At 41.7% G+C, this 13,817-nt stretch overlaps 1 protein-coding gene across 11 annotated transcripts in view; it reads right to left on the minus strand.

The window, feature by feature from the left end:
* ENTREP1 (endosomal transmembrane epsin interactor 1) overlaps window positions 1-13,817 on the minus strand; it is a 68,810-nt gene that overhangs the window by 19,277 nt on the left and 35,716 nt on the right. For all 11 annotated transcript variants that reach the window (XR_008316867.1, XR_008316866.1, XM_053299384.1 and 8 more), the window contains 2 exons: window positions 5,430-5,559; window positions 4,023-4,101 (listed from right to left, as the gene is read on the minus strand). Coding sequence is in view for 9 of the 11 variants with exons in the window: in XM_053299384.1 (XP_053155359.1) it covers window positions 4,023-4,101; window positions 5,430-5,559 (209 nt within the window). In the remaining 2 variants the exon portion in view is untranslated. The remainder of the gene's footprint in view (window positions 1-4,022; window positions 4,102-5,429; window positions 5,560-13,817) is intronic.

A 13,817-nucleotide genomic window follows, 5' to 3' on the forward strand; every position in this document is an offset into this window, starting at 1 on the left:
AGCATGAATAGGAAAGAATTATGGACAAAAAATAAAGAAGGTGAGTTCACTCTTCTAAGAATGATACTGTATTTACCCAAATAGAAGATGACTCTGAATTGAAAATGATCCCCCTTGAAAGAGAGGGGTTAAATATAGATTATATCTGTATTTACTCAAAAGGAAGGAGACTCTGAATTTAAGACAACCCCCCAATTTCTGACATCAAAGAATTTGGGGGGAAATCTAGTTTTGGATTCAGGTAAATATCAATCCAAAGTCAATCCCTAAAAGGGCTTTAGAAACAAGTAGTGTTTTGCTTACATGTACAATGTTTTGGCTCAGTTCCTAGAAAAATCAATATTAGTTGGATTTTCCAGCATAATTCTATTAAGAGATCCAGCTGAATTGTAAAGTTCTATTTGCTTCTGAGAGCAAGTATTTGAATTGACAAAGACCAGCTACCAATATTTATTGTGCTCACAAAGATAGGAAACAACAATTTCAGCTGTTGCCTGCAAAGGGCAATCAATAGGAAAGCAGCAATTGATGGGAAAACACATTTCTGCTGGATAGGAATAAAGCCTGCTTTAGGAGTCAGAAGCACCTTGGTTAGCACAGGGAATATGGTGATTTCCTCCCATGAGAAAGCGAGGTTTCAGAGATTCTGCCAGGGATGGACAGATTTAGTATCACCCAGTGACTCCACTGCTAAACGATCAATATCATTGCCAAGTACTGCCAAATAGACAGAGAGAATCAGCATTTTCCTCTGCTGTCCTAAACAAACCCTCTTCCTCCCCACCCACATTTCTAACTGCATTAGGATTATATTGGCAGAGAGCTAGTGTGAGTCAGCCCAGTAGATGACTGTCTGTTCTTGTCCATTTAAAGAGCAATTAACATAATTTCATCAAGGTTTCTGTAGTGAGGCTTTTCTTGCTAACACACATTATTCTGTACAGCAACACAATACCTTATTTTTAAAAATCTTTTGCTTATTGACAGACATGCCCTATAGAACTGGCATAAAAACTTCACAGGCAAAATACTTCCCCCACACACACTTATAGAAGTTACTATAATGGCTGAACAAACATTTTTAATGCTTCTGTTTGCTGCACTCTGCTCATATAAAGTGCACAACAACCAATCGACTTTGACTGGAGAGGGATAGGCTGCTCTCTGTTTGGCAAGCCAAAAATTTACATCAACTGAACACTAAAGACATGCTAGCTGGTGTACTTTACAAGCAATATCGGCAGTAAATGCTTCACTTTGGAGGCATTTTTCAGGTGAAATATGGGCCATGGTTTCAGAGAAAGACAGAGAAACAGAGACAGAGACAAAGAGTGTGTGTAGATAAACAAAATGAAACTGTGTCTGTGTGTGTATCTATATAAACACCCTCCCAGCCGACTTGTTTGGAAATTTTTATGGCAGGGGTGTTGCTAGGTACTTAAAAGATTTGGGGCCCAGTCTCCCTTTTGATAATTAAACTCACTCTTATGCCCCCAAGAATAATTATGTATGCTTTAAAAGCCTCTTATATTGCCCCTATGAGAGAAAGCTAGGTGCTTTTTCCCATGTTCTTTGCAGGTGTCTCCAATGCTGCACTTCCTTTCTGGAGGCGGCTGAAGCAAGGTCAGTATAGCAAGATTTGCTCTGGGCCTGTCAGACTGTATTTATAATTTATTACTTGATTTATTTTATTATGTCCGTCGTAGAGATAGGTCTTGGGGAAAGAGGGAAACAGTGCAAAAGAAAAGGCAAACTCAAAGTCGGAAAATCTATACACAGCACAGAGAGAAAGAGACAGAAGAAACGATTTTTAAAAGAGAGTGAAGAGATCTAGGAAGATAGGAAGGTGCCATATACTGATTCAGACCACTGGTCCATCTAGCTCAGTATTGTCATCACAGACTGGCAGCGGCTTCTCCAAGGTTGCAGGCAGGAATCTCTCTCAGCCCTATCTTGGAGATGCTGCCAGGGAGGGAACTTGGAACCTTCTGCTCTTCCCAGAGCGGCTCCATCCCCTGATGGGAATATCTTCCAGTGCTCACACTTCTAGTCTCCCTTTCATATGTAAGCAGGGCAGACCCTGCTTAGCTAAGGGGACAAGTCATGTTTGCTACCACAAGACCAGCTCTCCTCTCATCTTACAGAAACTCTGACATTCTCCAGGATGGCCAATGATATGAAAAGCACAGTGGACGATGAACCAAGCAAGCGGGAAGGCTATACTAAGTATAATATACCATGGGGGAGGGGCTTCCCACCTAAACTTAGAGAGAGTTAGAAAACTTGAAAGATTCCCAAATGGGCCTCCACTCATGTGCGGAGCCCGTCTGTGTGAGGTACAGGGACCATGATGAAGAACTTTTGGTGGGTTGTGTGAAGCTGCCCACAGTGCTGTACTTGGATTAAGAATCAAATTCCAGCAACCCTATAAGCATGCAGACTGAATAACCCTGGGCAAGACACATGCACAACCACAGTCTCCATCTATAAAAAGGATGAGAATAAACTACATGCCTCACTGAATGGCTAGCAAAGTGCAAATCATTAATTTGTAGAACTTCTGAAACACATAGCATGATCCAGCCGAAGCCTGACACTTTCAAATCCCCTTTGTTTCAAATGGGAGTATTGAGGGCATGCTTAACCCTTTTGCACTGGAATCAATTGGACTTTAAAATGTCTAACGTTGTTGTAGATCATCACTCCTACATTTGACACTCGAGGATTGTACTTCTGAGCACAATTTCACTTCCAGTATTATCTGAACAGAAAAGAGCTCTAATGTATTAAGAAGAAGAAGTACCTCAACAATTTAAATGGTGATAATTGCCTTAGTATGAAAACCTCTAAAACTGACAGGGTAGCCAGGACAAAATGCATAGATGAAAGTTTCAGAAAGACAAAATAATAATGTTGTATTGAACATGGATGTTGTAGTATAACTGTGTTTAAAGATGAACGGGAAGTCACATTCTAATGTAGAAAACTAATAAAAATAAAGTGCAAAAAAATAATAATGTTGTATTGAACAAATAACAAGAGAACCAGGTGTTACAAAAATGCACAAACAGAGCACTAACAGTTTGGGTTGCTTCTGTTTGTTGTTAAAGAAAAGAAAAACAGCCTCTGGGAGCAAAGCAGCACAGGGTGGAGTGGGGAGGGAAGGTTGTTGCTTAATCATTTCCCCATCTGTCATTTTTCTATCAGAAATACCAGCTCAATTGCTTTTCCTCCTGTGAGGTTCTAGCTGCAGATTTTGAAGGTGAATCACCCACCATTAACACTTCTAAACTGGGCAACTGTTCTATTTATTTATTTTTCAAATTTGTAGCCCATCCCAAACTTTCATCTCTGGGCAGTTTACAACAACATAAAATGAATTAAGTAAAAAATGAAAACCTTAAAATGATTTAAAACCACAGTCTAGTTAAAAAAACTTGGGTGGGGGAAAAAAAAGCCTTTAAGGACTTTTTAAAAGTTGTCAGAGATGGGGAGACTCTTATTTCAGCAGGGAGCACATTCCAGAGTCCAGAGAAGCAACAGAGAAGGCCTGTCCCTCCATAGCCACCAGACAAGCTCGTGGCAATTGCAGACAAACCTCTCTCATCAAACCTCTCTCATCGGGCGATGGGGCTCATGGTGAAGAATACATTCTCTTAAATACCCAGGGCCTATAGCTTAACTAGCACCTTGTATTTTGCTCAGAAATATATTGTAGCCAGTGTACTTCTTTTAGTATAGGAGTAATGTCATCTCTCCGAGATGACCCAGAGACCAACCTGGCTGCCGTAGGTTGACCTAATAAAATCAAAGGTCAGAGGCAACAAACATGAAAGAAAAAGGGGGAAACAGATGCTATAAAACACAGGACAACACATACCAAAGAAATATTTCATTCAATGAGAAAAGTTACCAAAAATGGGGGGGGGGGATCTAATCATGTTTCTTTGCTGTTCATCATTAATCACAGCAGAACATTTTTAAAAGCAAGATAATAAATTCTCAAACTATTAAATATTTACCTTGAAAAACCTGTGTATCATCTTGACTTGGTGGGGCACTAACAGCTTCTGCAACACCTGAAATTTGAGATGTGCCTCCCTAAATACACAATTTAAAAAATCATATAAATATTGATAGGGCATTATTAGCAAGTCAGAGAGTCTTTGACTTTTAAAGATTTCCATACAACCTCCATCACCAGTCCTCCACCCAAGCAAAACATGACAATTTAGCAGTTCTTCGGGGGCTCTATGAAACAAGCCTCATCTGAAGACCAACACATATTTAAGAGGTAAAAAACCACCTCAGTTTTGGGCCACATTATCAGGGGGGTTATAAGAAACTAGGTTTAAAAAGCCCAAATTCTGTGATCAGAAAAACTCTCCAAATATAATAAGTTATGCAAATAAGAAAAATTGCCTCATTTTTTACTTCAGGGGAAAGAAAGATTTTAATTTTCTAATTAATGCGGAGTGAACAGCAAAATATCTATTATATTAATTCTCGTAGACGTGCCTCTGTGGGAGAGCGAGAGAGAGAGAGGCGTGCGGGGAGAGACAGAACGAGCGAGCGAGGCGCTGTGCGGGGGACAGAGCGAGCGAGAGAGTTGCGTAGGGGGGAGAGACAGAGCGAGTGAGAGAGGCGTGCGGGGGGAGAGACAGAGCGAGCGAGAGAGGCGTGCGGGGGGAGAGACAGAGCGAGTGAGAGAGGCGCGTGGGGGGAGAGACAGAGCGAGTGAGAGAGGCGCATGGTGGGAGAGACAGGGCGAGCGAGAGAGGCGCACGGGGAAGAGACAGGGCGAGAGAGAGAGGCGCGCAGGGAGAGACAGAGCGAGTGAGAGAGTCGTGGAGGGGGGAGAGACAGTGAGCGAGAGAGGCGCATGGGGGGAGAGACAGAGTGAGAGAGAGAGTCACGGAGGGGGGAGAGACAGAGCGAGAGAGGTGCTGGGGGGGGGACAGAGCGAGCGAGAGAGCTGTTGTGTGTGTGGGGGGGGGACAGAGCGAGTGAGAGAGCTGTGGGAGGACCACCCAAACTAATTCTCCCAACTAAACCCAAAAAGGAAGTGAACTACTGCACAGATGCTCTGTGCGGGTTCAGCTAGTCTACTATATTTTAAAGAGTTCAAATGACTAGCAAACTTGTTTAGAAATTAAGAGGATTTTCAATATGTATCAGATTCAAATGCCACACTCAAATTTAAAGGTTCTTTGCTACAAACAAAAATGGGAAGAGTATATGTGCAAGATATATACAATTCAAATTAGGTGAACTTCATTCTGATTTCCTGTGATGTTAAAACCTAAATTTACTGGCCTTTTCCATAAACAGAAAAATGCACTAGGGATGAAAATTGCTTGAAGTATGGAACAATGCATCCTGGCATACTGTGAAGGCATGTTACATTGCTGGAACCCAACAGACCTCACCTGCTCCTCACTGATCTGGCTCATCACAGCTTCATAAGGAGGTGGGGGATCAAGTGGGCAAAAAACTTCAACTCCTTTAATTCTGGCTCCATAAATATGTGGTAGTGGAATGACATCTGAACCCAGCATCCTAGAAGAAAGAATTTGTATCAACTATAGTACTCCCTCAACTCATCTATGGAAGGTGCTCACAAAGAATTTATTCATCACTTCTTCCTTTGTGAAGAAGAGCAATACAGGTGAAACTCGGAAAATTAGAATATCGTGCAAAAGTCCATTAATTTCAGTAATGCAAATTAAAAGGTGAAACTGATATATGAGACAGACGCATTACATGCAAAGCGAGATAAGTCAAGCCTTAATTTCTTATAATTGTGATGATCATGGCGTACAGCTCATGAAAACCCCAAATCCACAATCTCAGAAAATTAGAATATTACATGGAACCAAGAAGACAAGGATTGAAGAATAGAACAATATCGGACCTCTGAAAAGTATAAGCATGCATATGTATTCAGTACTTGGTTTGGGCCCCTTTTGCAGCAATTACTGCCTCAATGCGGCATGGCATGGATGCTATCAGCCTGTGGCACTGATGAGGTATTATGGAAGACCAGGATGCTTCATTAGCGGCCTTCAGCAATTCTGCATTGTTTGGTCTCATATCTCTCATCCTTCTCTTGGCAATGCCCCATAGATTCTCTATGGGGTCAGGTCAGGCGAGTTTGCTGGCCAATCAAGTACAGTACACTGTATATTTTTCAGAGGTCCGATATTGTTCTATTCTTCAATCCTTGTCTTCTTGGTTCCATGTAATATTCTAATTTTCTGAGATTGTGGATTTGGGGTTTTCATGAGCTGTACGCCATGATCATCACAGTTATAACAAATTAAGGCTTGACTTATCTCACTTTGCATGTAATACGTCTGTCTCATATATCAGTTTCACCTTTTAATTTGCATTACTGAAATTAATGGACTTTTGCACGATATTCTAATTTTCCGAGTTTCACCTGTATGTAGAAAATACTCCTGCAAAATTCTTCACAAGGGCCTTAAAACGCAGAGAAATGTACCAAAGTATTTAAATACACAGTCCAGTTAAAGCATGGATGGTCCAAATATTAAATCAGATCACATCTAAATGCAAGAAATTAGAGCCACAATCCCAGGTAACTATAGTTTGCAGTGAAAAAATGCAAAAACAACCAGATACATTTTGGGATGTTAAGCAACTGTGAAAGCATGTATGCAGCTGAGGCCCAGTGGGGAAGCACACTAGAGTGCCTACGGCGTTCTGACCCTCCCACGACCACTCCCTGTCGCTCTATGCTACTAATGCCCTATTAAAATTTTCAGTTTCTTTTTCATGCTTAGGCTGCAGATATATAAAGCCATCTCTACTGCCACACAGCTAATTCTAGATCAGGTAGCATCTAAGCCCAGTGCAGAGGCCATGAAATATTCATGAAACCCATCTCTGACGTGCTGGAGCCAGTTATCTGTGAATACATTCTAGGTTTTCTTTAGTGCAATTCAAACCATGCTGAGTTTCCATGTTTAAGTGCCTACAGTATCTCATAAATGTCAGTTTTGATTGCATGCAATTATCCTAGTATTTAACATTTCCTACTATATTTAACATTCTCTGCCCCGTTTATCATGAACAAAACAAACACTAGGTTAAATGACCCTAAAAACAAGGGTTTCCCGTGAGTCATTTTGGATAGACTTAAACAAATTTTATGCTTCTAACAAGGGCTTTAAGTGGGCATTAAACTGATTATACACATTTCCAGATTGTCTAAAAACTGAAAATAAACATCTTATCCTACAGTTAAGTCACTGATTAATAAAACACTTCTTTTGTGGTGTCCCAATTAAAACATTATGCATTCCAATGTAGGAGTTACACAGGTGATACAGTGATGTTACTCAACTTACTCATACACATGTATACTACACACGTATATCTTGTACACTGCACACGTACATCTGTGCCTTTGGTTGAAGGAATTTCACTCAAATGTGCATTTGCAAGAGCAAACAGAGCGCAGTCTGGAAACAGGCAAATGCCAGAGGAGCAACAGCACCTGGCTAAATTGTGGTTTGTTAAACCACAGATCCGTGTCTCATCCAAACCCAGCCTTAGAAACCAGAGTTAAACAAGGTTGTGAAACAGAGGTGCAGTTGTGGTTTCTGAAACACAGTTAAATAACTTTGGGTTCATATGAGCCACAGAGCTGTGGTTTAGCAAATGAGGATGTCCACAGCAGAGCTCCATACCAGAGCTCTGGAAGTGAGGGGAAAGCAGAGTGTGCAGGCTCCGGAAGGCTGGGCTCCATGGTCTCAACCAAACAAATCATGGTTTGTAGGGTCATCTGAATTGGCTGTCTATCCTAATTCTCCCACAGTGACACCTACGGCTAAAGACCAAGATCCCCTACCACAGGATAGTAGATGGGATTCTGATGGTGATTGGGGGAAATTAGAGCAGATCGTTTTGTCCTAATGACATGGGGCCTGCATGCAACTCTCCCAGTCTCTCTATGACTATCAACACTTTCCAGCTTTGCCTATGTTCCAGATGCAATCTATAAGAGAGGAAATACGTTGCTGATCCTCATGGACACAGAAATCAATTGACAACCCACACAGATGTTTTAAAATAGGTGTAACATATTTTGCTAACTTGTCAGCAAGTGGTATTTTGAAGCATCTTCAGGGGCAGCCCCATGCAGAGCACATTAGAGTAATTCACTTGGGAGGTCACCAAAGCACGGATGGCAATAACCAAGTCGCTATCTTTTCAGAAAATTCCAGCGGTCAGGTCTAACCTATGAAAATTCTCCAGCTTTTGCTGACCTGTTTTTCAGGGTTGCTTTATAGAAGATGATGGACAACATGGACAACACTTCTGGGTTAAAGGAATGTACATAACATGTAACCAACACATATGAAGGCAGCTTTCTGCTATGCATACATGTGTCAAAAATATTGTTTTAGCTACACATTACAGTGTAAATGCCACAGATTTTACTGGGGTGGACTGATATGGGCAAAAAAAAAAGGGGGGGGAGGTAAGAACATTTCTTGTACAGCCTTCCCATGAGCACTGGCTGGTTTTATTTTGTTCCGTTTATTTTTGTTCTGGACTCCTTGCATTCTATTTTTATTTTGATGAAGAGAATTCATGCAGCAATGACTCATGAAATATCAGTCAGACAACTAAGTGATGAGACATGGATGGCCAGTATTTGATTAGTTTTTCCATTTACTTTCCATTAGTTCAAGAAATCTCTATTTTCCCTTTATGAGACAGTATCCACTGCTGTCTCTGCCTCATTTAATAAAGACCTGTGCTCAGATAGTCTCCAGGCATTCTCTTTAAAACAATGCCATGGAAAAGGGAAAAGGAAATGAGCATCCAATAATGATTATCTGTGTTGTACAGTAATTACTGTACTATGAGCATTGCAGCATACAAGAAATCAAGGCAAGTACTGATGCTGTCAGCCACCTAATGGTACAGTGGGGAAGTAACTTGCCTAGGGAGCAAGAGGTTGCCAGTTCAAATCCCCACTGGTATGTTTCCCAGATTATGAGAAACACCTATATTGGGCAGCAGAGATATAGGAAGATGCTGAAAGGTCATGAGTATGACGCTCACACTGCACTGGAGATGGCAATGGTAAACCCCTCTTGTATTCTACCAAAGAAAAACACAAGGCTCTGTGGTTGCCAGGAGTCAACACCAACTCAATGGCATAACTTTTAACTGTATTGATACTGTTGCCCAACAGGGGAAACCAGAGCTGGGCCAGTTCTTCCTCATCTTAGTAGTCATCCTCATCATGAAGACATCTATGCTTCTCAGAGGCCTGTATTGCTGCCACAAGTAGATGGGGAAAGGCAAGCAAAACCTGGTATTACTGCACACACCATGTCAGTCCCATGCCCCACATGAGGAACCTTGCTGGAGCTAAGCCTGGCCCAGAGTTTGCCTTGCCTTTCTGCCCCTACAGTAGATTTATCTAGTTCATACAAATGATTTTGTAAAATGCATCTGCATTCCCCATTACCTGCTGGACCTTGCTTCCTTAATTTTAAATTCACCTGAAGGAAACATTGCATCTCTACATAAGTCCTCTCACATTTGCACTGGTAACTTTAGACCCTCTTGGGTCTCTGGCCGCCTTCTATCTTCTTCTTCTTCTTCCATTTTTATCTTGTCCTTTCTTCAAGGAGCTCAAGGCAGGTATGGTTCTCCTCTCCCCTTAATGCTCGCAACAATCCTTTGGGGTGGGATAGGCTTAGTGAGTGTGACTATTCCAGTGATCCTTTTGACCTTGTAACTGAAGAGCTCTGTGTACCCATAGAGCTCTGTGTGCTTTCAAGATTGGGCTTACTAGCAGACACTCTACCAAAGACTGACCTGGGACTCTCAACCAATTATCTACTCTAGTAGTTCCCAATCTGGGAGCCTCTACATGTGGATGAACTACAACTCCCAACAGCCCCAGCTACAATTTACTGTGGCTCGAGATAATGGGAGCTGTAGTTAGCGATAGTTAAAATGGGACTAAGAGTTGCACTCTCTCAATAGTTAGAATGTCTTAGAATGCTCAAAAACATCCTATCTCTTCAGTCAGTTTGAGAGCATTTCTTCATGAACACTTACAGCTGACTGTGGCAACATTTGCCATTAACAACGGTATTTCTTACTAGCATACATAGGAACCCAGGAAGCTGCTTTATACTGGGTCAGACCATTGGTCCATCTAGCTCAAGATCATCTACACTGAATAGCAGTGACTCTAAGGTTTCAGGCAACTCCCCCCCCCCCTTCCTGGACATGCCAAAGATTGAACCTTGGACCTTCTGCATGCAAAGCAAATGCTCTACCACTGAGCTGCAGCCCCATCACAGTTAGGATGAACAATAACTATGGACAACTTTAGCAGTGAAAATAAAAATAAACTAAAATAATTTTTTTTCTTGCCAAACATATGATGTTTAGAGCTAGTATGGTGTAGTGATTGGCGAGTTGGAATATGACCAAGGAGCTGGAATATGACCAAGCTAAAGCCCCTATTCAGCCATGAAACTCACTGGGTGATTCTGGGCCAGTCACTTATCTCTCTGCCTAACCTACCTCACAGGGTTGTTGTAATGAGAAACATAACAATGTACACTGCTCTGGGCTCCTGAGGGAACAGCAAGATATAAATCTAGTAAAATAAATAAAGAGTCTACAACTGACAGAGCAGAATTCTTCCAGCTTGAAGAAAACAAAGTAAAACTATAGAACACAAGCACTTCTCAGAGACCTGTAATTCTGCTATATCACAAATTATACTCAATTATACACTCACCCTCAACCCTAATGAAATATTTGTTTTGTTTCCCTTTTTCCTTCTTCTAATGGAAGCTGTTATACAAACCTTAACAGTTAATACTGTTATCTTAATTAGCCATTACTTAATTAGTATTTTCATTACTGGTAAGACAACAAGATTGCAGGTAGCAGTTAAAATCTTCAGCATGTATAAAAGGAAGCATTTGTAGCTTGCTTACTTCACTGCTCAGTAAGAATTTAACATCTCAACACAATTTATTTGGTCTAAAATGACAAGGGTTCAGGATGTCGTATATCCATTCAGTATGTTCTCTTCTTACCATGCAGTCTCAAAATGGTGCTGATTTTCATTCTAACAAAGAGGTATGTGTGTTGGAAGTCACACAAATATGTTGCACAGATGGAATTTCCATCACATTCAGTATGCCTTGGTATTTTCTTTCTCTTCAAGACCAGCTATGAGTTTTCCCCTCTAAACAAGCTCCCTTTAACTCTAGAGCAGCAACAGATTGCCAACATGGCTCTATTTAAGATGCATGAATGTGAACATCCAGAGAACGGTTTGGAAAGGAGTGGGCAGAAGGAAAGAGAAGGACAACAGAGAAAAGGTCAGATCACACTGAAATCGCTCACTGTTGGCAATATGACCTACTACAGTGAGTCATTAATCTATCAAGAGAGGAAATTAAATCTCTCATATCGCTTTCTACTCCTGTGCTTTCTACAGTCTCCAATCAATATGACCCATAACCCACTGCATAACTCTCTCTCTCTCTCTCTTTTTTTTTTTGCAATGCTCTTCACCAGAAAAAGTACATTTTTGTGTTTTATTAGCACACCATTGGCTCTTTAATTAATAGTACAAGTTATTCTTGTTTATTTAAAAACTATTTTATTGGGATACTCAAAGACTGAAGTCAACCTGTCTACTGCAAAAAAAAAAAAAAAAAAAACCTCAAAGCTCTGTTCAGCAGAGTTTGGGTCTAAGTGACAGCATTCCCTATTTTGCTAAGAGTTCAGTTACTTAATCTCCTTTTACACTATCAATACAGGATCTCCCAAAGAATTTAAAAGGAGTGGGCCAATAAATGACAACCCTAGGTACACTTACCTATAAGGAAGAGTCCCCCGCCACCCATCCAGTAATTGATTCCATTGTCATACTGCTCTTACCGTTAAGAACTGTATCCTAATATTCAACTAAAATCTACCCTCCTGTAATGTAAGCCCATTAGATCTGGGCTTAACCCCTATAAGGCAGCAGATAACCACTCTTTGTCCACTCCTGTGTTCCAGTCTGCTATCATTTCCCCTCAGTTTTTTCTTCTGCAGGCTAAACGTATTTGGTTCCTTCAGTATTTCTTTGCAGGGCTTGTTTTCCTGACCCCTGACCATCTTTGCTGCCTGCTTGTGAACCAGTTCCAATTTGTCTAAATCTTGCAAAGTGCAGAACCCAAAATTGAAGATAGTGACAGACATGTTGCACAACATAACATGGGTGGCGTCAATCCGACCACGCTACTGCAAGCTCCTAGTAAAGCATCAGCAATATTGCACTTTTGTTGAAGAGTGTAAATACCATAATTTTCCAATTATGCTTTCCCCCCATTTGATAACAGCCTATGGTGCATATAGTATATGGAGACATACATTGGGTGTGGGGCATTTTTTAGAAGAAATACCCACTTTATAGAGTCGCTTCTTTCCTTGTCCCTCAGCCACTCACACCAATTAAGGGGTATGCACGATATCTTGCTTCTCATTGGATCTTTCCTCTTCCTTTCCTGCTGAGCTGATAGCATCTTCTTCTGCTCTGGATCCTGCCCTCTCCTCGCCCTGAACCAATGAGCTTAAATCAGACTCTGAATGTCTGGACAATCATTCCAGTCAGTGATCTGCCCACTTAGCATCTCATTAGTGCATCTGCAGTACAATCTACTCTAGAATATAAGGGCAAGCAGCTCCAAACTTGAGCCACCAGCCCAGTGGAAAGGGCTGAGAAGGGATCCAGAGAGGGCCAAAATATCCTGCGCACCCCTCCATACAGTGTGAGTGGCTGTGGGGCAAAGAAAGGGGGAAGAGAAACAAGTTCAAGTTTGGTGGTGTGTATAACAAATGGAAACAACTGTTTTTCTACCGTTTGCTTTTCAAAGCTAGCACTGTGTAGAATACATGAGGCACATTATAACTGGAAAATTACGGCACATCAATTAACAAGCCCACACTCTGGAAGTGGTCATTAGATCAAACACGTGGGTTTCCAATCTATGTAGCACTTCTGGAGAGCAGACACCCCACTTGAAGTATTTGCACAATTGCACAAACCTCCAACACCTCATGAGGAGCCTGCATCAGCACAAGCAGATGTTCTGTGCTGAACATCTGCCTATGTTCTGCTGTGCAACATGTGGGGCAGTACTCCAGATGAGCACTGACTAGTGCAGAATAAGTGGAACTATTACTCTGTGTAACTTGTAAACTATGGTTCTATTAATGCAACCAAACACTGCAGTATCCTTTTTTACAGCTATATCATATGAAAAACAGGTTGCTTACCTGTAACTGATGATCTGGTAGAGATCCGTCGATATCCATAAGAATGGGTTCTGCGCCTGCGCAGGAGTCACGCGGTAGCCATGCCTGAGCTTGTCGAAGCGCCGAAGCCACGCCCCCACGCTGAGCGTTCTATATAAGGCGTGTCTTTGGCGCGAAGTCCCTCAGTTCTTGGACGACCGCCGTGGAGGACGACCATCCAGAAGACGAAGGTGAGTTCATCCAAGGTAAGTGCTCAATAAAGGACGTTGCAAAGGGCTGCACACCGCAATGCACATAAAGGTAGTCCTACTGCAGAGGGGAGGTCGGGAGGGTCTTATGGATATCGACGGATCTCTACCAGATCATCAGTTACAGGTAAGCAACCTGTTTATCTGGATCGAGATCCGTCGATAACCATAAGAATGGGTGTCTAGCGAGCTCCAAAAAAGGAGGAGGGGAGCAGTAGGAATTAAGGCAGCACCCTTTTCAAGATG

The sequence above is a fragment of the Hemicordylus capensis genome, chromosome 2 (genome assembly GCF_027244095.1).
Source record: "Hemicordylus capensis ecotype Gifberg chromosome 2, rHemCap1.1.pri, whole genome shotgun sequence".
NCBI lineage: Eukaryota > Metazoa > Chordata > Lepidosauria > Squamata > Cordylidae > Hemicordylus > Hemicordylus capensis.